Source organism: Suillus subaureus (genome assembly GCF_016647635.1).
Source record: "Suillus subaureus strain MN1 chromosome Unknown BJ212scaffold_8, whole genome shotgun sequence".
In the NCBI taxonomy this organism is placed as follows: domain Eukaryota; kingdom Fungi; phylum Basidiomycota; class Agaricomycetes; order Boletales; family Suillaceae; genus Suillus; species Suillus subaureus.
Genome location: NW_024538564.1, coordinates 1011832 through 1030097, shown reverse-complemented (window position 1 = coordinate 1030097; position 18266 = coordinate 1011832). Strand labels below are relative to the sequence as shown.

The window sequence follows — 18266 nt, the reverse complement described above, 5'->3', positions numbered from 1 at the left end:
AAAATTACTGGCAGGTTTCAAACCTGCGCCGTCCAAGGGGGTCCAACAGATTTTAAATCTGTTGCACTAACCACTTGGCATGAATCACTCCAAGTCCACATTTCAAATTTGATACTTGACCACTTCGGTGATGACCGCTGAAGACAGACAATTGAGGGTCAACCTATTGTTAGTGAATGCCCAAGGTGTGATACTAAAGAAAAAATGTTATCGGCAGGCTTCAAGCCAGCATCCCCCAGAGCAAGAGGGACGGATTTTTAATCTGTTGAGGTAAACCACTACTAGGCTATGAATTGTTAATACTGACCTTTTGAGTAGAAAAAGCTGTTGTTAATGGGTTTCGAACCTGCGAAACAGATTTCGGATCTGTCTAGCTAGAGCGACCATTTCGGGTTCACTATGGATAGTTAATACCGTCTCAAGGGATCTACCGATGAGTGAACGTTGAAACGTTGAAGGTGTGCCCACACAAAAAAAACTGTTGTTGGCAGGTTTCGAGCCGGCACCGCACGAGGAACAGATTTCTAATCTATCGTCATAACCGCTTGACTAAGACTGGTTGAAATGGACCTTCAAGTCAAGAAATTGCTCTTGTTGGCGAATCTCGAACCTGCACCATCCAAGAAAGAGTCAGACAGATTGCAACGAAATTTAGTATTCAAAATCGCGATCGAGGAGTGTTTGACGTCCCGAAAGATGAATCGATAACGAGAATGATGACTGTCGACAAAAAAAACAACGTAATCGCGTCACTGAAAGTCATATAACAGGAGAAAATGATCTAGATCCCAATCACACCACCAACACAGACAATCTGGTTCAGACACGTCCCTTAACAGAGTTGCTATACAAGTCGGGGATTTAAGTGTTCAAACAAACCGTCTTGCGCGGTCGAGACTTAGAAAGGATAAAGCTCAACCATTTCCACCACCGTCCGCACCCACTCCTCGCACAGCTGCTTTACGACTCTTGCCTTTGCGCACACGTTTGTGTGCACGCGTCAAATGAGTACCTTGATCTCGCGGAGGTGTGAAACCAAGGAAACTCTTTCGACTTGCATCAGGGGAACGTCGTCTGCCAGGAGACTGAATGTCTGGAAAGATATTGGGTAGTACTGCTTCTTGAGGAGCATTATAATGTTGTGTGTTAGCATCTGCATATGCGACGGGCATAGGTGCCTCATATGCGGTGATCCCTAATTCCTGGCAGTAAAATTGAACTGCTGCGTGGAATGCGGTCCTGCGCGTATTCCGGAGGCCCCAGTCTCTGCAGGAAGTCATCAACAAAACACACTCAACCCACATTCTCCGCAACTTACTGCCACGTTCTGAAAAACATGATCAGCTTCTGTACTTCTTTCCTATATGAAAACAAACATACGAATTGTGCGAGATACCAATAGTACACTCTAGATAGCGTTGGTAACTGATGTTTTGCAATACGACCGACGTGGTCGGCTGGAACCACCTATTCTCCTCCGTGGAAAGCCACATATTCAGCTTTTCCTCAAGCGCGTCTAGCTTTGCTTGTGGTGTACGCCAAGCAATTTGGATGGTACAAGACTCCGCCATTTTCTGCCAGGGTAATCAGTACAACACATTCAGAGGAGGTACAAGAAGCTCGTACATCACTACGGCGGACGTTCGTACTGTAGGCATTGTCAGATATCACTGGCACGCAAGAAATGCTCGGATGCGTACATGAACTTCGTGAATAGCTGACTGTTGAAGTAATATGTTTCAGTACCATCTGATCGAGCAAATACCGTCTGATAAAGAAGGCGTCAGGAGGACTGTGCATCCATTACAGGTAAATGCACATACCGCAAACAAGTTCATCTTCTTAACAACTAGATTCTCATCTGAAAACGAAAACGAAAACGAAAACATCATTAACAACGCTCAGCTCACGATTCAGTGGCTTACTATCGATGAAGCATCGATCACCAGTATCAAAGGGACTATTGACCGAGAGGGTTATCCTGATAACTCAAGTGCATACAACCACGTGACTCACTGAGTTACAAACAGGAACATGATTGCATCGAAGACATTACTCGCAGAGTTCTTGAAGATGAAGCTGGCTGCGAGACCGAGGGAATATACACTCGTCAAGGACTGGGTTACATTGACACCGAAAATGCTCAACGAGATGAAGAACAAGATGACAAGAGCGACGAGTAGCAAAATTTGATCGAGTGTCTTGAGCGCAGCGCTAACATCACGCATACTGCGCGACAGGAACCGACGTTCCTTGTACATGCGAAGCAGCGACGACTTGATCTCAGATCGCGATATGTCACCATTGTTGTCCTTGTCGAAAACCCGGAAAGCGTCTTCAGCTTCATCCTGCGTAGCGAATGCGGGGTAGAAGTCTTCGGGCACGAGGTAAGTATGCCGGCGGTCTCTGAAAGTCCTGTATATTGCCCTGGCAAGACGCTAACGTCCAAGTTAGTTTTAGCGTACATATAACGCAGTTCCAAATGCTCCTACTTTTGCTTCGTGTGTTGAGCTCACACTGAAGACCAACGTATCAAGCTCATTAGTGGCGCCTTTGATATTCCGGGCATCGTGCAGTACAGCAGTCTTGAACGCCTTCGCTGCTTGAACGACAATGGTGTGATCTTCAGTGTGTGGGTCAACAGAACGTGAGACGGAAGGGGTAGGAGGATATTTGTGAGTCGTATGCTTTTCGACCGGGGACTGAGTAGCTGGCGTTGTGGCGACAGAAGCAAATTGTTCTGGCGTAATGGTTGAAGACTCGAGATCTTCCGAGGTTAAATTGTGCTGCTTATGTTTCCCCTTTTCCTTTTTCTTCCTCAGCTTTGCTCCGTCCTCCGTATCCGCTTCGTCACCTTCACTTGGTACGGAGCTCTCCGAGCGCAGTCTGCTACTGAGAATATTGTAATGTTCTTTGTCGCTGAACGGATTGAGCCCAGTGAAGGTCGCAAACATCGGATGGGAGCTATGGGACTTGTGACGGGCCGATGATTTGGGCTTGTAGCCGCGAAGCGTTTCTAATACTTGAAGACCTTTCTTAACTTCATCCAGACGTTCCTTATACGCAGTTCTATGGAATGCAAACGCTGAGAGCAATGAGACTTATGATTTTGACACCAATCAGGTGACCTCACCAATAGCATGAGAGAGCATCCTTTGAATACATATCACCAGGGTAAAAAAGAACAGGAATTCGATTACTTGAGCGACCTGATATTTCAATAAACTTCAGAACATGAAGAAAGACAGAATGATGCTCACACGATCCGTGTAGCGAGCATAAGTCTGGGCATTAGATGAGTCATTCAACTTAAAGATATTCTGGAACAGAATGTTCCAGCTGAGCCAGGCGCTTGCGGCATAGAATAGAGGTTTAATGGTATCCTTGATCGAGGCATACAACTCGAATTTCGTTCTAACAGTCTCTGAGACATGACCCCATGTGACTGCGATCGCCACACGTGTGATGACAGGTACAATGTCGATGACCATTGCGAGACCCCAAGAAATGACGACATTGGCTGCTGCCCAGAAGAGCCAAGCCTCGATATTGATGTCGACAAAATGCCTGTAGTCTGTTGGATGTGGCTTGTACCAGAAGAAATGGACAAGGAGTGCGGGAGTGATTAGGACTGCCGCAAGGAAGGTGGACCCGATGAGAGAAGAGAAAAGTAAAGTGACTAGCCTGTAATGTTCGTGTTGGTCGGAGAAGGATACATCCTGGGCAAACATACCTAATAATGCCCCAGCCACGAGGTTTGATTTTCACACCCATTTTCTTCTCGAATTTGGCTTCCTCGTTGTTGAGATCCTCGTCACCGCTCCAATCGAACTCGTCTTCCTCGTCTTCATCGTCCGAAGATTGACGTGAGTCTGATTTGGGAAATCCAAGGTAACTTCCAGTAGCGGGTGGTGAAATTACATCCTCGTGATAGTGGACAGATGGCTTCTGAGTCTCTGCCTGCGTAATGCTGACCTGAGATGGATACGAGTCCCCGCTTTCCTGTCTGCTGCTTTGTGGTGACTTGTGGACATTTTTTTCGTAGTCGCTCATCAAATTGACCTGGGAACGGTATGCAACTGAATCTTGTGATGGATAACGGTCCAGCACCAGCTGGGAGGTGCTTGAACCAGGTTGGAAAAGAGACGAAGTTGTGGAGTTCACAAAATGGTCCTCTTCGCTGGTGTCGTCAGAGACAAACAACGGATCGTGAGGCGCAAATGAAGGGGGAGGACGGAGTCTGTCTTTCATCGTGCTCCATATATTATATTATTAGCGGCTTCACGTCACAGGGCAGTCTGAATCGGCTGCAATTACTGACAGATATATTGCTTTCCTAGCTGCACACTGAGACTGGAATCAGATAACAAGCGTGCTCGACCAGGGACTCTGGGAGAAACAGGTGAGCGCGATGTGATGGGGAGTTGCAAGTGCTGATTTGGTCTACCTGAATATGGTGCAGATATTAATATGCTTCAAGGCTTCCTCCAGTAAAGCGAATAGAATCGACAACGACCTCGCGCCTGTGGAGCCAGAATCTGCAAGATGGTCGTAAGATGAAAAGGACTCCAGATTCCAGAACGAATCGTTCTTTGCGATGATCGCCGATTTCTCGAGATTTCTGTTGTCATGCACAGTTGCCACGTGAAAAAATCAAATTGGCATATGTCTCTGTCTCAGGCTGCCTTAGGGGCTTCAAGCTAGGTAATCACTGCTATATCGCTCGTTCATCATACACTTTCCTCTCCAAGAAACATGTCCGCACCTACAGAACTTCCTGCAGATCCAGAGTCTATGAAGAAGCTTGAGAAGGAATTCTCGATAGAGGCCAAATCTGAGGAAAAGAAATTGCAGTCAGCCTTCAAGGACATGTACAAGCACGAGAAATCAGAAGCCAAGGCTTCTAAGGTAAGGTGTTGATTCCTGAATTCTATCCACTCCTGACATTTTTTAGTCCATAGACAAAGCAGAGAAAGCCGTCAGGAAGCTGGAAAAGCTGGAGCTCGAGACCGTCAATTCCCTCCATGCCATCACCCGCAAGCATGATGTAGCTGTTGCAGACCTTCACAATGCGCAGGCGGGCCTTCATGTGTGTAGCTTTTTTCCACCCTATTCTCGACGCTTGAACTTGAAACCTAGACTCAGCAACAGCAGTTAGAGAAACACAGACATGACCTCTCGACTGCGCGAACACACATCGATCAGGTCGCCAAGGATAAGAATGATCATGATGTAGGTGTGCTATATTGGGGACATGCACCAATCGCTTAACATTTGCAGCGTGAACGTCACGATAAACTAAGTCAGCTGCGCTCAAGCCCATCGACCCAGACCGGTGGTCCGAGCGCGGGCCCGGGCACGTCAGGTGCCTCCTCTGGTGCAAGTCAGGAAAGGGAGTAGTATCATGCACGCCGACGGACAGTTTGTAATTGACGATCTTATATCAATCTCAATTCCTGTATTTCTATGGCATTATTTTTACACTTGTAATTGTATTTTTTTTTCACTCGAGGTTATAGTAGGTATATGTAAAACGGACGTGTAAAGGTCACTGGGAGCTGACATAAGCATGAATGTGTTCGTTGCATTTTCAGTGTCGACTGCAGTAATCACGCATACCAGCGACGACGACGACGACAAGCTGTCCATCGGCGACCACGACGGCGACGACGGCAGCTTCAGGGATTCTGTCATGAATAAAAATCCTTTTATACCGCAACCGACATACAACCCGCCGCAACCACCACTTCCTCCAGGACCACCGCCTGCTGCACCTCCAGATTATTCCGCTTATTGGGTAGCGGCAGCCCAGCAGCAGCAGCAGCAACAACAACAACAGGCGACTCCAGCTTATACTCCAGCATGGTCCGCTCCTCAGCAGCCTCCAAGACCGCCCCCTGAACAAAGTGCTCTGTATGCAAATTACGGTTATGGTAGGTCAGGGCATGCACTGGCAGCAGAGACATAGTCATCCTCAACAACAGTATCAGCCACCACCGCCTGTGGTCCAACCCCCGCCACCTCCACCTCAACAGCAGTACAATCCGTATCAACCCTCCGTTGGCTACCAGCAACCGTATGTTCCTCAACCTCAACAGCCAATCGCAGCCCCTGCGTACCCGCATGTGACGCAAACGATGGCCCCTCCGCAGCCATATTTTTCTCAACAGCAGCCCCAACCCCAGCAGCAGCCTCGACATAATCATGGTCTTCATCACACCCCACCCCAACATCTTCCCCCTGCCAAACGTCAACGGTTTGATGGCCCGAATCAACACCACGGTCAGACCCGACAACTTGGTCCGCCCCCTCCTCAACCTCAATTTCAACCGCCTCCTGCACCGCCGGGAAGTGTCGGAATTTATCCCCAGAACCAAGGTCAGGGCCAAGGGCAGCCTGGCACCAATCAGATGCCCCTAGGTGGAAACAGAGGTGGATTGGGCGGAAGAGGAGGCAATATGAGCTCCGGAAGAGGCAGAGGTGCAGTCATGAGCGGAAACCGGGGAGGATTGACTGGACAACGTGGTGGCAGAGGCGGCAGCATGTTCGTGAACAATGGCAGCGGACGAGGTGGCGCCGCCTGCTCAACAAAATCCTCTGCGTGGACACGGATCGAGAGGAGGTTTCAACAAGGACTTTCACAATCGCAGAGGTGGGTCGTTCAATACCGGACATCAGCACCATCAAAACAATGCTGCGTTCCGTGGACGAGGACAAGGACATACTTCAGGTCGTGCAGGCCGTCAGGATGGTAGTACAAATTTTGGAAACCGTGATGCATCGCAATTTGCAAGCAGCGGTAAGAAGGACGAGAATCGGCGCACGCTCACTGACTTTAAAATTGTGGGCCTCGAGATGCCTGAACTTGGATGGACGTGGGGAGTGTTACCATCTCCTGTCAAGGCTGAAGAAAAAGAGGTCGCCGCTTCTCTTTTGGAATCCTCACAAGAGCAAGTTAAAGATGAGGACATGCATGTTGGTGTCCCAAAATTAGAACCCGCACCAACAGCAGACGCGGCAGATACGAAGCTGGATGCTCCCTACCAGGAGCAGTCGTCCTCGTTGACGACGCCTCCACCCTCTCGCATCCGCATTTATTTTCACACTCCTGTTTCTCCCGATGACTTGCATCCCATTCCGCATAATGCATCGTATACTGCACCTCCAGACACGCGCAAAGGCAAGCGCAAGAAGCTTGAGGATGATGATGGCGATGCAGAGGAAGGTCGAGAAAGACCGCCTCCTCCTCGCAGCAGCCAGATGGACGATAATATCAGTGTTGACTTGGATGGAGTGGGCCGCGGAAGTGCAGCGCCCAGCGTGGCAGAAACTGCCAGTGAAGGTGATTGGCTCATGGCCGCTATCGCTGAGGATGAAGGCGACGTAGGTGCCGATGCCGATGTCGATGCGGCTACTACTGTTGATGATATGGATGAAGAGGAGAGCCATGCTGCAAGTGTTCCCCATTTCGTTCCTGCTACGAATACTTTTCTCAATGGGAATGGTGAGTTGAACCTTCCTTATTTTTTGCTTTGGGTGGATGCTTTCGAGCTTGGGGGAGCGTCCATTCGTGGCTCAAGGCTGTACAAACTAACGTATATCTTAAAGGCCCCCATAGTACTGACATGGACGGAATTGCCTCTTCAGGAGGTGTTCACGAGCAGTCTGATGGCTTACATGCTGGGGACAATCATGATGCTGTCCCGAATGCTGAAGGAGTCAAGCCATCAGCGTCCTCAGATGTCGCTGCTGTTGACCTTGGTGTAAACCATGGTGGTGCTGTCGCTACACAGCCGAACGTGGACATTTTGGTTTCTGCACCTGAAGAGGGTGGTGATGTTTCGCCAGCCACCCAGCCTGTTGATGATGAAAATGTTGATAAGCTCTTTGATGCATCAGCTACTCTAGCTGATCCTTCTCATGCTATTTATTTGAGCTCTTCCTTTGACACGAGTTCTTCTACTGGTCATGGCTCTCCTCCTGTTGTTCAGTCTGATATGCCTCACAGCGAGAAACAGTCTGCTGATCATGCTGGGTTCCTTGATACGCAGGTATCCGACACGCAAATTTCCGACACGAATCCCCTTCAAACAGAGGCGTCACTTGCGTCAACAATTCTCGACGAGGATATGGGTGTTGGCACATACTCAGAAGAGCAAGCTGTCTTAGAGCTTACCGGCGAAATTTCGGTCGAGCACGAAGAAGTCACTGTTCATGCCAAAAGTGTCAACGAATCTGCGGATCAAGAGCACCTTCCTGAGCCCCCTGCCTCTCCTACTTCGAATACATTGTTGTCAACCTCTTCCGGTTCAACATATGGCGAGCCGTCATACCCTCCAGCGAGTACGGCAGTCTCAAAAGGTGGCCCAGTGCCATCTGCAAACCGCCTGTCAATATCGTATGCTGCCGGCAGCAGGCGTTTGGTCGTGGACGCAGGAGTGGTCGAATACTTGAAGGTTTACCGATCTGAGGGTCGAATCGAAGTCCATATATCACTCGATAAAGGTAGCGACGATGGCCTCAAGGGCGTTTTGGTAAGATCATCTGTTTGTCCACTCTTATGTTCTCTAACACGATTGATAGATTGAGGGACTTTCTGATGCGACAAAATCATATTCTCCTTTACCAACGCTATCTGAAGCGTCCAGCACTGATGAGACTCTACCTTCCTTCTCGAAGGTTTTACTACCTTCAAAGATCACTTTAATGGTCCATCTTGATACTGAGCGCCCATTATCGGAACCTAAGTGGGTTAAGTCAGGCGATGTTCAGGAGTGGCTGAAGAGCATGTTTGGAAGAATGTTCTGGGTAGCAGGGGATGCTGCTGATGGGTGGGAAAAAAAGATCGTAGTTGTAGATCCTGACCCAGTTCGTTTTCACTATCTTGACAGGAGTCTCGATCCTGATTATTTTGTCTCTAAGGCTCCGACGATCTGGACAGTGCTGGATGGGTGGGCAGTAAACTCCCCTGTTGGTGTTCCCACAGAACGTCAGCGCTTCGTGAAGACGCATTTGACTGAGGTAGATAACATGATGGAGATTCTTCTCAGGCTGGTCAGAGGCGAGCGAGCCACCCCCTTTTCCCAATCTACGCCTGCGATATCAGCTCCGAGCGTGTCGGGGCCACTTTTGGCTGCTCTTTCACAGTCCTCGTCGCACGGTGCCCAGCAGACGCACGTATCGTTGGCGGTACTAGCGTTGTTCCACATGTCAGTGGACTTTGCGCGGAAGGCTTCTGGTGATAAGGGAAAGGCAGAGGCAGAGGAGAAGATGAGTGAGATAATTCGATGTCTGCCGTCCCACCTATTATACAAGAGCCTTGATGGAATGTTCAAGGAATGGAGAGCAGACAAGAAGGGGAGCCGTTGATAGTGAATAGATATGGCCGTTTGCGCTTTCTTCATTTTGTACCAAGCGTTAAGGTTGTTACTTACATAGGTCTAGGTACATTTATATTTTGTCACGACTCAGCGTGACACTTCGCGGCTCGGCTTGAATCATTGCCAACATGAGGACTTTACGGCAGGGTTTCCTGCAGGTTGTTCTCTCCCTCCTTCTACTCTTCGTCTGACGCCATGGACGACTTGCATGAAGCCGAATTCTCGTGGTATGTTGTCTCCAAATTGATGAGCGCTTGTGCTCACCTTCTACTCTCAGGCCCTACAGTGATGCTTCGGATGTGATCTTAACTGGCTCATTCGACCACGTAAGTGGCTTCCCTACCTACCCAAAGTCCGCCGCAGGCTCAGTTTCGTTACTTTCGTATCCTGGTAGTGGTCCTGCACTATGCATCTGCCCAAGGGCACATCTGGTTTCGTAGGCAATGTCAGGGTTCCCTGGAATGAGAAAGTTCCATATAAGTTCATTGTGGACGGAAAATGGGTCACCCGCAATGACCGCCCAACAGAGTTAGATGGTGCCGGGAACCTTAATAATGTTCTTATTGCGCCCTCTAAGCCCGCTCCTATAATGGAACACCCATCAACCACTGCTCCCCAAGGCCCCACTGACTCCATGACTTCAGCCACCACATTACCTGAAGAGTTGTTACTGTCTAGCGAGACCTCCCCGCAGAAGGCATTGGAAGCGGATCAACAAGGTGGAATCACTGAATCTGATTCCACTGATGCCACAAGCGCCGTTGACGATGCAGGCGTTTCTGACAAGGAAGTCATGTCAATCCATCTTCCCGACATTATCGTCGAATCAGCTGAACCTCCCGCATTGAGCGGTGAGGTTGACACTTTCCATACAATTGTGGACACTGCAACGAGCGCGGCATCGCACGTTTCAGAAGAAGTTGCTAGCGCATTAGAATATGTTTCCTCAGGCATCAGTTACATGTTTTCGAGCACGCCCCGTGCTTCGACGGACAACGTTAACGTTCTGGTAAATGCAACAGCACAGAATTTGTTTTCGACGCTGACCTCTGTTCCTTTCATTGCGCAGGTCACAACCGAACAACCATCAACCACTTCGGTCATTGGGCCGATCGTTGCCGAGGCACCAACAGACAGCGCTCAGGGAGCTCCCTCCCCTGACGTCACTGAGGTCACGCCGCAAATCGCGCCCGTCGTCCCTATCCTTATCTTACCTGTCAACGATCACATGTTGAACGAATCTGCGTCACCAAATCGGGAAATTGATGCAAGTGATCCTATGTCCTCCGATTCATTGGATGCAACAATTTCTGTTCTCGAGCCGTCGACGCATTCTCTTATACCCTTGTCCAAACCAACACCTTCCATAACACAGGAAGTTCAAGCTGGAGAGCAGGATAGCAAACCTACAGAGGGAGAGAGTTCGGAAGCACAGGTAGCCGAAGAGAAGAATGGAGAATTACCTGTGGATGCAGTCGCGCCCCCTTCAGACGCAGCGGTCATTTCCACAATATCTGAGATTGACGTCAATCCAGACCCTGCTCAAACAACTGATGCATCTGCTCTTGATGCTGAGCTTATCATGCCCAACAATGAGCCATCTTTGCCGGTGCCCGAGCCTCAAGATACCCCTAAAGTTATCACCTCGTCGATGCCCTCGACAAATGATGACCCCAAAGATTCAAAGGAGGTTTCATTCCCGGCATCCACTGCCACCGACTCCACTGCGATACCATCATCCAAGTTCAGCACTGCAAGCACGAGAAAGAAGCGACGGTCACTCTTCGCCAAATTGAGAGAGTTTTTCTCTCACAAGGAGAAGACGAAGAAGTAGATTCTTTTACCGCACGTTGATTATGATAGCTCTTCACACTTCCCGCGCTTTTACAGCCTCACGACTTCCCATTCCTTTCAACATTATGCGACTTGTTCTCTTTTATTAATGAGAATTCCTGTGGGATTTATGTGGCTGTTGTACATAAGTAGTGGCATTGTATTTGCATTTCTATCGTGATACTGTCTTAATTTCAGGAGATAATGTCCACAATAATACCTGACAAAGTGTTGAGAACCTTGATAGCTACGAGGGTCAAGGGCTCACCTGCGCTTATTGTCTCACCTCCCCGTCGAACGAGAATTCTTCCCATGTCTTTGTTCACGGAGAACGGCTCCAATGGAATAGGGCGAGCGCTGAGTGCAGGACCTGATAGGGTCCCGGCACGCAGGCTAATCTCCACCTCAGCAGAAATACCCTTGGTCAGTACCCTTGGGTGCAAGATTAGACATAATCCCCGGTAAGACAAAAAAGGCACGAAGCGCACCGAGGGTTCTTCTTTGTTACTACCCCAGAAGCTCTGTCCAAAGTAGCTATCAACTTTGATATCGTGGCAGGTACATCTCGTGAGTGATGGAATAGCTCGATCTAACCTGGGGTTATGAGATGCAATAAAGGGGATCTAGATAACGTACTGATGCACCAGTAGTGATTGGGAGTTGGATATCGAATACTATGATTCGAGCTGTGAAGACTGTAGCCAATGGCACAATATCTGATGGCAGACAAAGAACGGTTCCGATGCTCAGATGGATAGGGTCGATGGAAGTCAGGTACAGAGTTGCATTGGTTCCAGCTGCTGCCCAAGGCACGCTCTGTTCCTCAACATCGATAACTGAACATCGGTCAACATCCACACAACAGCACTAACAAGTATAGGAACCCACGTCGAACGATCGCAGATTCATCTCCCGGAAGTACTCGAAGGCGTTCTCCAACTTGCACAACGCCACCGCATATACGACCGGTTACGCCCGTTCCGGAACTTTGTCCCTTGAAGACATTGGATATTGGCAATCTGAATGGAGAGGCAATTTCGCGAGTGGGGGGCTCCAGTTTATCTGGATGTAAATGAGTATATCAAGGCAAGTACAGTGCAAAATGGCTCACCAAGCAAGTCAACTAGCGTAGGGCCTTTGTACCATTTAGACAGTGCCGAAGCATCGGTATTCGTACAGTTGACAAGGTTGACGCCAAGCATGGCACTTACTGGAATAAAGCTCGTTTTCGAAGAGGGAAACCCAGACTGAACAAGGAAGGCACGTAACAACCCGCATATTTCTTCAAATCGACTCGGATCCCAATTGACCTGCAACCATTTGTGAGATAATAAAAGACGCGGAATCGTGAGACCTTGAACTAACCTGATCTAATTTGTTGACTGCCACAATGACTTGAGATACGCCGAGGCTCCGAACTAGCAGCAGATGTTCACGAGTCTGACCACCGCGATCGAAACCTGCCTCGAACTCCCCAGTGATAGCATCGACTACAAGTAACGCGCAATCGGCTTGCGCGGCTCCGGAAATCATGTTTGGGATGAAGTCCTTGTGTCCAGGGGCATCTAGAATGGTGACCTGTCGTTGAGGAGTTGACAACGATTGTAAAGCAATGTCCATCGTGATTCCTCTGCCGATCAGTTGGTACGTGCACGTGAAATAACAGAGAAATGCAGACCTCTCTCGTTCTTCGACGGTCCCATCCAACTCCCATGCCCAGCTGAAACTACTCTTCCCAGCTTTACTGCTACCTCTTTCATTAGCAACACGAGTCTTTTCGTCGACTCTCCCCAGCTCATAGAGCAAACGACCCATGAGCGTCGACTTTCCAGCATCGACATGTCCTGTCACTCAGCATCAACAAAAAATCACTTAAAAATGCCAGCGAAACTGAGTACCAATCACGACCAAGCTAACAGCTTTTTTGTCACCTCTTTGCCCTTCAAGGACTTTCCGAACTTCTTGCAACAGCTTTCCACGCTCCAGTACTATTTTCGGAGGAGGTTCATCAATCAGCTCTTCTTTCTTTGGTAACAAATTCAACGCGGCCATGTCGAGTAGTCGAGCATCCAAACCCCCTGTATCGCGAGGAGTCATCGTTCTCGACTTCTTCGCACCCATACCAGCCTTCTTTGAGGCTCTACTCGGTGTATTCACAGGAGACGTTGCTTGAGAAACCGGCGTGGTATAGCCAGACGAAGGTGTCTTCGCTACTTTCTTCTGCATTGCTTTCTCCGCCTTCTCGCGTTCCTTCGCGGCTGAAGTGACAATCAGCAAAAAAAGTTCCATTAGAGCCCATAACTTAGTCTACAACAAACAAACAAGTCCTCCAGAGAAACGAATGAATAAAATAAAAATGCGAGTAGAGAGATACAAGAAAGGAATGGCGGGTGGAACTGGGAACAAAGCTTTGTTCACCGTCTGTGGGCAAGAGAAGTCCCCCGACGCGCGTTGAACACGATATCGTCAGGGCTTGGAACGTCAAATGCAAATCCCAAGTGCATCTTCATCCCCGGCGGTGCAACCCTAGGGCGAGATGACTTGTGTCGTTGGGACTGTGAGAGACCGAGGCTGGAGTTGCTCTGTGAATGGGAAGCCTCATACACCTTCACAAGATGCGGCACCTCCCTTCCATACTTGCGAGCTGAATGCGTGTCATTGTCTTCGGGAGATGAGGGTGTTAGAGGATCATCTAGAAGTAAAGAAGCGAATGCCGAGGGAGACGCACGAGGGTTAGTTGGCTTTGGTATGAATAGAGGTGACGGTATGATGACGCGGGAAACGGTATCGTCGTCGGGCGGCGTAGATTGCGGTTTTTCACTCGCTTTCTTGACCTTCATTGCCAGTTTAGATTGCTTGGGCTCTGCAGGCATCTGGACTAACGATGCAGGCCCTTGAGCCTGCGGCCTAGACAGACTTTGGAGTGACTGATAGGATGTGGTTATAGCAGTAGTAGCTGTGGCTCCATTTGCGATTGGCGTGAAATATTGTGTGTGAGGTTTAGGAAGCTCCTTCGGAGGCGAACTAGGCGGGGACTTTGGAAGCTTCGGCATGAGGCTAGTATTGGCACTGGCTTTCGCCTGGGCAAGCGCTGCGAGTTTGGACTGAGGGCGAGCCTTTGTTTCAACCTCTTGGCGCACGATGGGCAAGTTTGGAGTGGCGTCAGCTCGAGGTGGCGAGTGTGGCACCGTTGGCTTGACAATAGAAACTGACGATGCTTTAGGCGCCACGCTCGACTCGCTCATTGGAGCGGGTCTCACAGCTCTTTCACGATCGTGAGCCTCTAGTTCCAAAGCTGTCTGGATTGCCTGTTTGACATGCCCAGACATGGAAGAAGGGGTGGTAGACGGGGCCTTTATAGAAGGAAGCATCTTCTCTGCAGGTGGGGGTTTTATAGTGGTTGCGAATGATAATCGGCTTTCAGCAGTAGGTCGTAAGGCGGGGTAAGTAAGCACTGAAGTCGTCTCCAAATCTGATGAGCGAGAACTCCTCGTACTTGCACGAGAACTCGCAAGCATGGATAATTTCGAGGGCTTAATGCTGGCTGGAGGCTTCGGAGGGAGTGGTTTTTCGCTCGCTTTCGACTGGAAATCGGAAATCTCGGGAAGAGTATCCATCGGTGGTACAGGAATAACTGATGATTTTGCACGCGATGTTGCACGTTCTGTTGGAAGCGGAAGCAGCTCTGTGCGTACATCAGATTGTGATACCGATGTAGCAAGTGACGGCGCGGCTTCGTAGTTCGAAAGACGTCGTACTGCAGAGGGTGATGGAGATGGAGGAATGAAATTTGGGTCCATCGCAGTCTCAGGATATTCCACTGCTACGGTACTGCGCTCGCGAGTATCTGTCCTGGTTTCAGTCACATCAATCGAATCCTTACTAGTAACACTTACCGATAACCTCTCCGTACGATGTTGTGGTATCAGTGATCATTGATGCACGTGGATTATTCAAAGCTACGAGTTGCTGTTTTGAGGGCCAGTGGCGAGAGGGTTCAGTCCTTTCGGTAATCTCCGTAATGGTGCTGAGCCTCGAGCCGCGTGACATGACGCCCAATGGTATATCATCCGAGTCAACCTCATCCGGATATTCCTCAGGATAGTAGACTTCGTGTTGGCCTTGCTGTGCTAATACTATGAGAGGAACTCGGGGTCGGTCCAAATCGCCATCGTAATATTCGTAGCCTGTTGGTCCAGCCACGTATTGTGGTTCATCATGGACCCCCTCGCCTGCTGGTGGTAGTATATCACTACGGTCCGGTAGCACTGAAACACATTTAGCTCCTGACTGCACGAAGGCTGACGCAGGGATTGTGGGGATGACATGCACCTTCCTGTTCCTCGTCTCGTCTACGGCGTAGTCGGTTCCATAAACGGGATCCAAAACGGGGGGTAACAACAACATGGTAGAAGAGCGAATGCAAGACTATTTACAAATGAGAGATCACATCGAAACTTACCTTTACGAGTTTTGGCTGACGCTCTCCGGCCTTGCTCCTCTGTTAAGACTGGGTCAGTGAGAGACACGAGGATAAAGAGGTTGATGTATTACGCACCATACAGATACGATAAGCTGCTCTCTACACTAAAGTACTGGTCCCATAGGGTTTCCTTGATGAAGTCATCGTCGAAGCCTGAGGATGCTTCATCTCCGATGATCTCTCTGATTTGTTCAAGACAAAACGCCATTTGAGCTGTATTAGACACTCAGCGTGCATCACAAGCACAGATATCGGGCCATTCACCATGCTGCTCAGGAGTGAGCTCGTCTCCTCCATCAGACAATGCATCATCATCCAATTCATCTAGTCGCACAATCAATCTCAAATCAAACTGCCATCAGGATGATTGGTGCATACCATGGATGTTCATATTTCGTACAAGCCTATGTCTGGACATGTTAAAGATTACAGATGGAGATATGTACAAAGATTTGGGAAGGATATTGAATGAGAAATAGTTCAATATTGAATAGCCTAAATATTACCGCGACTGTAAACTGGCCAAGTCACCAAACAAGCACAAACAAAACACCTCTATATCGTCACATAAAATCGATACTTCAACTTTGCTTTGCCAGAACGCGTTTTGAAAGACCGGAATTATGTTTTCCTCTGCCCGTCATGCTTTTGCTCGCGCGCCGCGTCGCGTAAGTTGATAGGCCTCTCTAAGAATGGTTTTGCGCTGACGAATTTTTCAAGGCTTTCTCTACAACTTCGACGCGTGCTTACGATGTCTCCAAGCTCATCCTCATCGGACGACTAGGCAAAGACCCTGAAGTTCGTACCACCAAGAGTGACAAAGAATACGCGTCGTAAGTCTTCTATGCCTTGCCCGAGACATTCCTCTGAATTTGTTTTCAGCTATACCGTTGCAACCACCAACTACCCCCCTCCACCTCCTAACCCCGATGGCAGTAAGTGAATCTGGTTTTTCGTGCATTATTATCACCTGAATTCTTGCCTTAGGTCGTCAAGAGGCTGGAACGACGTGGCATAACATCATTTGCTTTAATCCCAATCAGACCAATTACTTGCGCACTCTCCAGAAAGGGGCCCAAGTATACGTTGAGGCAAACTTTGAGCTTCGTGACCCAGATCCAAGCGCAGACCCATCTTCAGCGCAGGCCCAAAGACAAATATTCCTTAGACACGGTATACTGCCTCGCTCTTACTTCAACCTTTGCGTAACTGACTCTTATGTGTAGAAACCATACGGGTTATCAGACAGGCTCCCTCGCACAGCGAGACCCAGGAGTAGTGCATGTCGTTCTATAACCATCATAACTACCCGTCTTATTGGTATAACTATTACACACCACCGCTCACCCCGCTCGATAATTTATGTTACATTTATTGGTATCCTCACTCGTCATGGTGGTCAAATGGTGACTCGGACCGCCTTCTTATACCAAGCGTATGGTGTGATGGATCTGTGAGCCATGCCTTTACTCGCTAATGAACTGGCGAACCTCGACTCGCTGATATGAGCTTACCGTGCTCTCCCGGATTGGTACAGACGGGAGAGGCGCATGCATCTCTGTCCCAAGAGCAGATGAGGCTGACATTCGTGCACCTTCTGACTTGTTGATTTTGTGAAGATAATCGCGTACAGTTGTTACCACAAGCTAATGGTTGGTATGTGAATCTTGGATCGAGTGAGTTTGGAAGGGGACATACGTGGTGGTCCTCTTGGCTTGAACCTGAGTAGCAAGCAACGACAGCAATAGGACAGCAATGGGCGTTCTGTCCAGCCTCAATCAGCTCTTCAAATTCATAAACAAGTAAGACATATACTAACGTCCAACCAGATTGGGAACGCTGAGCGGAATCAAATTTGAGCCTGTCGTTTCCAGAAGTATATAGCGAAAGTTATTCACCTCCCCCATGAATAATATAGTCCCCTTGAATCCCCAGCTGTTTTGCTGACTTGCCCATGGCGCTCATGCTTTTCTCGACATAATAGCTCGAATGGCCAGTCTGCCTCACGACTTCAACCATGCCATCCACACTTGTCCAACTATTCAAACTAACATCCCCAACGCCGGCTGGATGACCAAGGTCGCCCACGGTACATGCAAATAATGTATGACCCGCGATAGTTTGTATAGAGATGACGAGGCCTTTGCCTTTTGAATGTCGAGAGGACGCACGGAAGCGTTTGCGTAGAGATAAACCAAGCGTGACCGCGTCAGACGCTGAGAATGATGGAAACCGATAATTGCCCTCCTCGGTGAGTGCTTGAGAAGCGAGTTCAGTGTCTGAGGGTATCATTGAATGGAAGGAGGTAAACATGAGAATGAAAAATGTACAATGAGGTGTCAAGAAGAACAATAAGAGGCGGAGTGCCCCACGGACCTTGGGAGTAGAGAATATTGTTCTATACCAGATGGAGGCAATTACATGCAAGAAAATTGAACTTGAACATGCTCAAACAATTCAGGCGAAGGGACAAATCAACCATCATATATTCAATCCCGCTGGCGTATAGACGACTAGTATACCATAAAAGCAAGCTTGCAATGAATCTTCGACAGAGGATAGAGACTGTT

The 18266-nt window shown here is 48.8% G+C and overlaps 8 protein-coding genes across 8 annotated transcripts; 4 read left to right on the top strand and 4 right to left on the bottom strand.

Moving 5' to 3' along the window:
- Positions 1 to 619: 619 nt before the first annotated feature.
- BJ212DRAFT_1340774 (Mechanosensitive ion channel-domain-containing protein) lies at positions 620 to 4666 on the bottom strand. The gene is made up of 13 exons (XM_041335120.1): positions 4448 to 4666; positions 3734 to 4389; positions 3261 to 3684; positions 3134 to 3209; positions 2493 to 3085; positions 2017 to 2438; positions 1926 to 1960; positions 1824 to 1861; positions 1701 to 1768; positions 1627 to 1648; positions 1381 to 1574; positions 1319 to 1327; positions 620 to 1266 (listed from the first exon to the last, which is right to left on the bottom strand). The coding sequence occupies exons 2-13, from the start codon at positions 4249 to 4251 to the stop codon at positions 915 to 917; spliced, it is 2751 nt and encodes a 916-aa protein (XP_041195820.1). The 5' UTR covers positions 4252 to 4389; positions 4448 to 4666; the 3' UTR covers positions 620 to 914.
- An 89-nt stretch (positions 4667 to 4755) lies between these two features.
- On the top strand, positions 4756 to 5400 carry BJ212DRAFT_1266940 (uncharacterized protein; the record flags this gene model as incomplete). Its single annotated transcript, XM_041330620.1, has 4 exons — positions 4756 to 4915; positions 4962 to 5089; positions 5140 to 5232; positions 5281 to 5400. 4 exons carry the CDS (start codon positions 4756 to 4758, stop codon positions 5398 to 5400), a joined length of 501 nt encoding a protein of 166 aa, XP_041195819.1.
- A 994-nt stretch (positions 5401 to 6394) lies between these two features.
- Positions 6395 to 9587, top strand: BJ212DRAFT_1037050 (uncharacterized protein). Its single transcript, XM_041328899.1, has 3 exons — positions 6395 to 7504; positions 7609 to 8534; positions 8584 to 9587. The coding sequence occupies exons 1-3, from the start codon at positions 6556 to 6558 to the stop codon at positions 9367 to 9369; spliced, it is 2661 nt and encodes an 886-aa protein (XP_041195818.1). The 5' UTR covers positions 6395 to 6555; the 3' UTR covers positions 9370 to 9587.
- On the top strand, positions 9576 to 9960 carry BJ212DRAFT_1211434 (carbohydrate-binding module family 48 protein; the record flags this gene model as incomplete). The annotated part of the gene is made up of 3 exons (XM_041329236.1): positions 9576 to 9607; positions 9658 to 9706; positions 9775 to 9960. Coding segments are annotated over 3 exons (267 nt in total), but the record flags the coding sequence as incomplete, so codon positions are not given.
- Positions 9961 to 11310: 1350 nt separating this feature from the next.
- BJ212DRAFT_1037159 (P-loop containing nucleoside triphosphate hydrolase protein) lies at positions 11311 to 13318 on the bottom strand. The gene is made up of 9 exons (XM_041328900.1): positions 13112 to 13318; positions 12892 to 13037; positions 12579 to 12843; positions 12325 to 12523; positions 12102 to 12275; positions 11850 to 12049; positions 11702 to 11802; positions 11482 to 11645; positions 11311 to 11433 (listed from the first exon to the last, which is right to left on the bottom strand). The coding sequence occupies exons 2-9, from the start codon at positions 13026 to 13028 to the stop codon at positions 11408 to 11410; spliced, it is 1266 nt and encodes a 421-aa protein (XP_041195816.1). The 5' UTR covers positions 13029 to 13037; positions 13112 to 13318; the 3' UTR covers positions 11311 to 11407.
- On the bottom strand, positions 13305 to 15707 carry BJ212DRAFT_1036979 (uncharacterized protein). Its single transcript, XM_041328898.1, has 2 exons — positions 15110 to 15707; positions 13305 to 15060 (listed from the first exon to the last, which is right to left on the bottom strand). Exons 1-2 carry the CDS (start codon positions 15618 to 15620, stop codon positions 13628 to 13630), a joined length of 1944 nt encoding a protein of 647 aa, XP_041195815.1. The 5' UTR covers positions 15621 to 15707; the 3' UTR covers positions 13305 to 13627.
- A 612-nt stretch (positions 15708 to 16319) lies between these two features.
- On the top strand, positions 16320 to 16975 carry BJ212DRAFT_1445898 (uncharacterized protein; the record flags this gene model as incomplete). The annotated part of the gene is made up of 5 exons (XM_041338162.1): positions 16320 to 16364; positions 16417 to 16529; positions 16579 to 16631; positions 16684 to 16869; positions 16923 to 16975. 5 exons carry the CDS (start codon positions 16320 to 16322, stop codon positions 16973 to 16975), a joined length of 450 nt encoding a protein of 149 aa, XP_041195814.1.
- Positions 16976 to 17162: 187 nt separating this feature from the next.
- On the bottom strand, positions 17163 to 18009 carry BJ212DRAFT_1266238 (uncharacterized protein; the record flags this gene model as incomplete). The annotated part of the gene is made up of 4 exons (XM_041330555.1): positions 17163 to 17342; positions 17395 to 17460; positions 17516 to 17535; positions 17595 to 18009. The coding sequence occupies 4 exons, from the start codon at positions 18007 to 18009 to the stop codon at positions 17163 to 17165; spliced, it is 681 nt and encodes a 226-aa protein (XP_041195813.1).
- Positions 18010 to 18266: the final 257 nt, after the last annotated feature.

What these genes read in the sequence shown, in the direction of transcription:
- BJ212DRAFT_1340774 (XM_041335120.1), bottom strand. Translation starts at nt 4,251, where the DNA reads ATGAAAGACAGACTCCGTCCTCCCCCTTCATTTGCGCCTCACGATCCG. An exon ending in GCTCAACACACGAAGCAAAA is followed by an intron (nt 2,439 to 2,492) that starts GTAGGAGCATTT and finishes CTTGGACGTTAG; the next exon opens with CGTCTTGCCAGGGCAATATA. An exon ending in CAGCTATTCACGAAGTTCAT is followed by an intron (nt 1,649 to 1,700) that starts GTACGCATCCGA and finishes CAATGCCTACAG; the next exon opens with TACGAACGTCCGCCGTAGTG.
- BJ212DRAFT_1037050 (XM_041328899.1), top strand. Translation starts at nt 6,556, where the DNA reads ATGGCAGCGGACGAGGTGGCGCCGCCTGCTCAACAAAATCCTCTGCGT. An exon ending in TACTTTTCTCAATGGGAATG is followed by an intron (nt 7,505 to 7,608) that starts GTGAGTTGAACC and finishes TATATCTTAAAG; the next exon opens with GCCCCCATAGTACTGACATG. An exon ending in ATGGCCTCAAGGGCGTTTTG is followed by an intron (nt 8,535 to 8,583) that starts GTAAGATCATCT and finishes CACGATTGATAG; the next exon opens with ATTGAGGGACTTTCTGATGC.
- BJ212DRAFT_1037159 (XM_041328900.1), bottom strand. Translation starts at nt 13,028, where the DNA reads ATGGGTCGTTTGCTCTATGAGCTGGGGAGAGTCGACGAAAAGACTCGT. An exon ending in TACGCTAGTTGACTTGCTTG is followed by an intron (nt 12,276 to 12,324) that starts GTGAGCCATTTT and finishes ATTTACATCCAG; the next exon opens with ATAAACTGGAGCCCCCCACT. An exon ending in AGGTGAGACAATAAGCGCAG is followed by an intron (nt 11,434 to 11,481) that starts GTGAGCCCTTGA and finishes ACACTTTGTCAG; the next exon opens with GTATTATTGTGGACATTATC.
- BJ212DRAFT_1036979 (XM_041328898.1), bottom strand. Translation starts at nt 15,620, where the DNA reads ATGTTGTTGTTACCCCCCGTTTTGGATCCCGTTTATGGAACCGACTAC. An exon ending in ATCGTACGGAGAGGTTATCG is followed by an intron (nt 15,061 to 15,109) that starts GTAAGTGTTACT and finishes AAACCAGGACAG; the next exon opens with ATACTCGCGAGCGCAGTACC.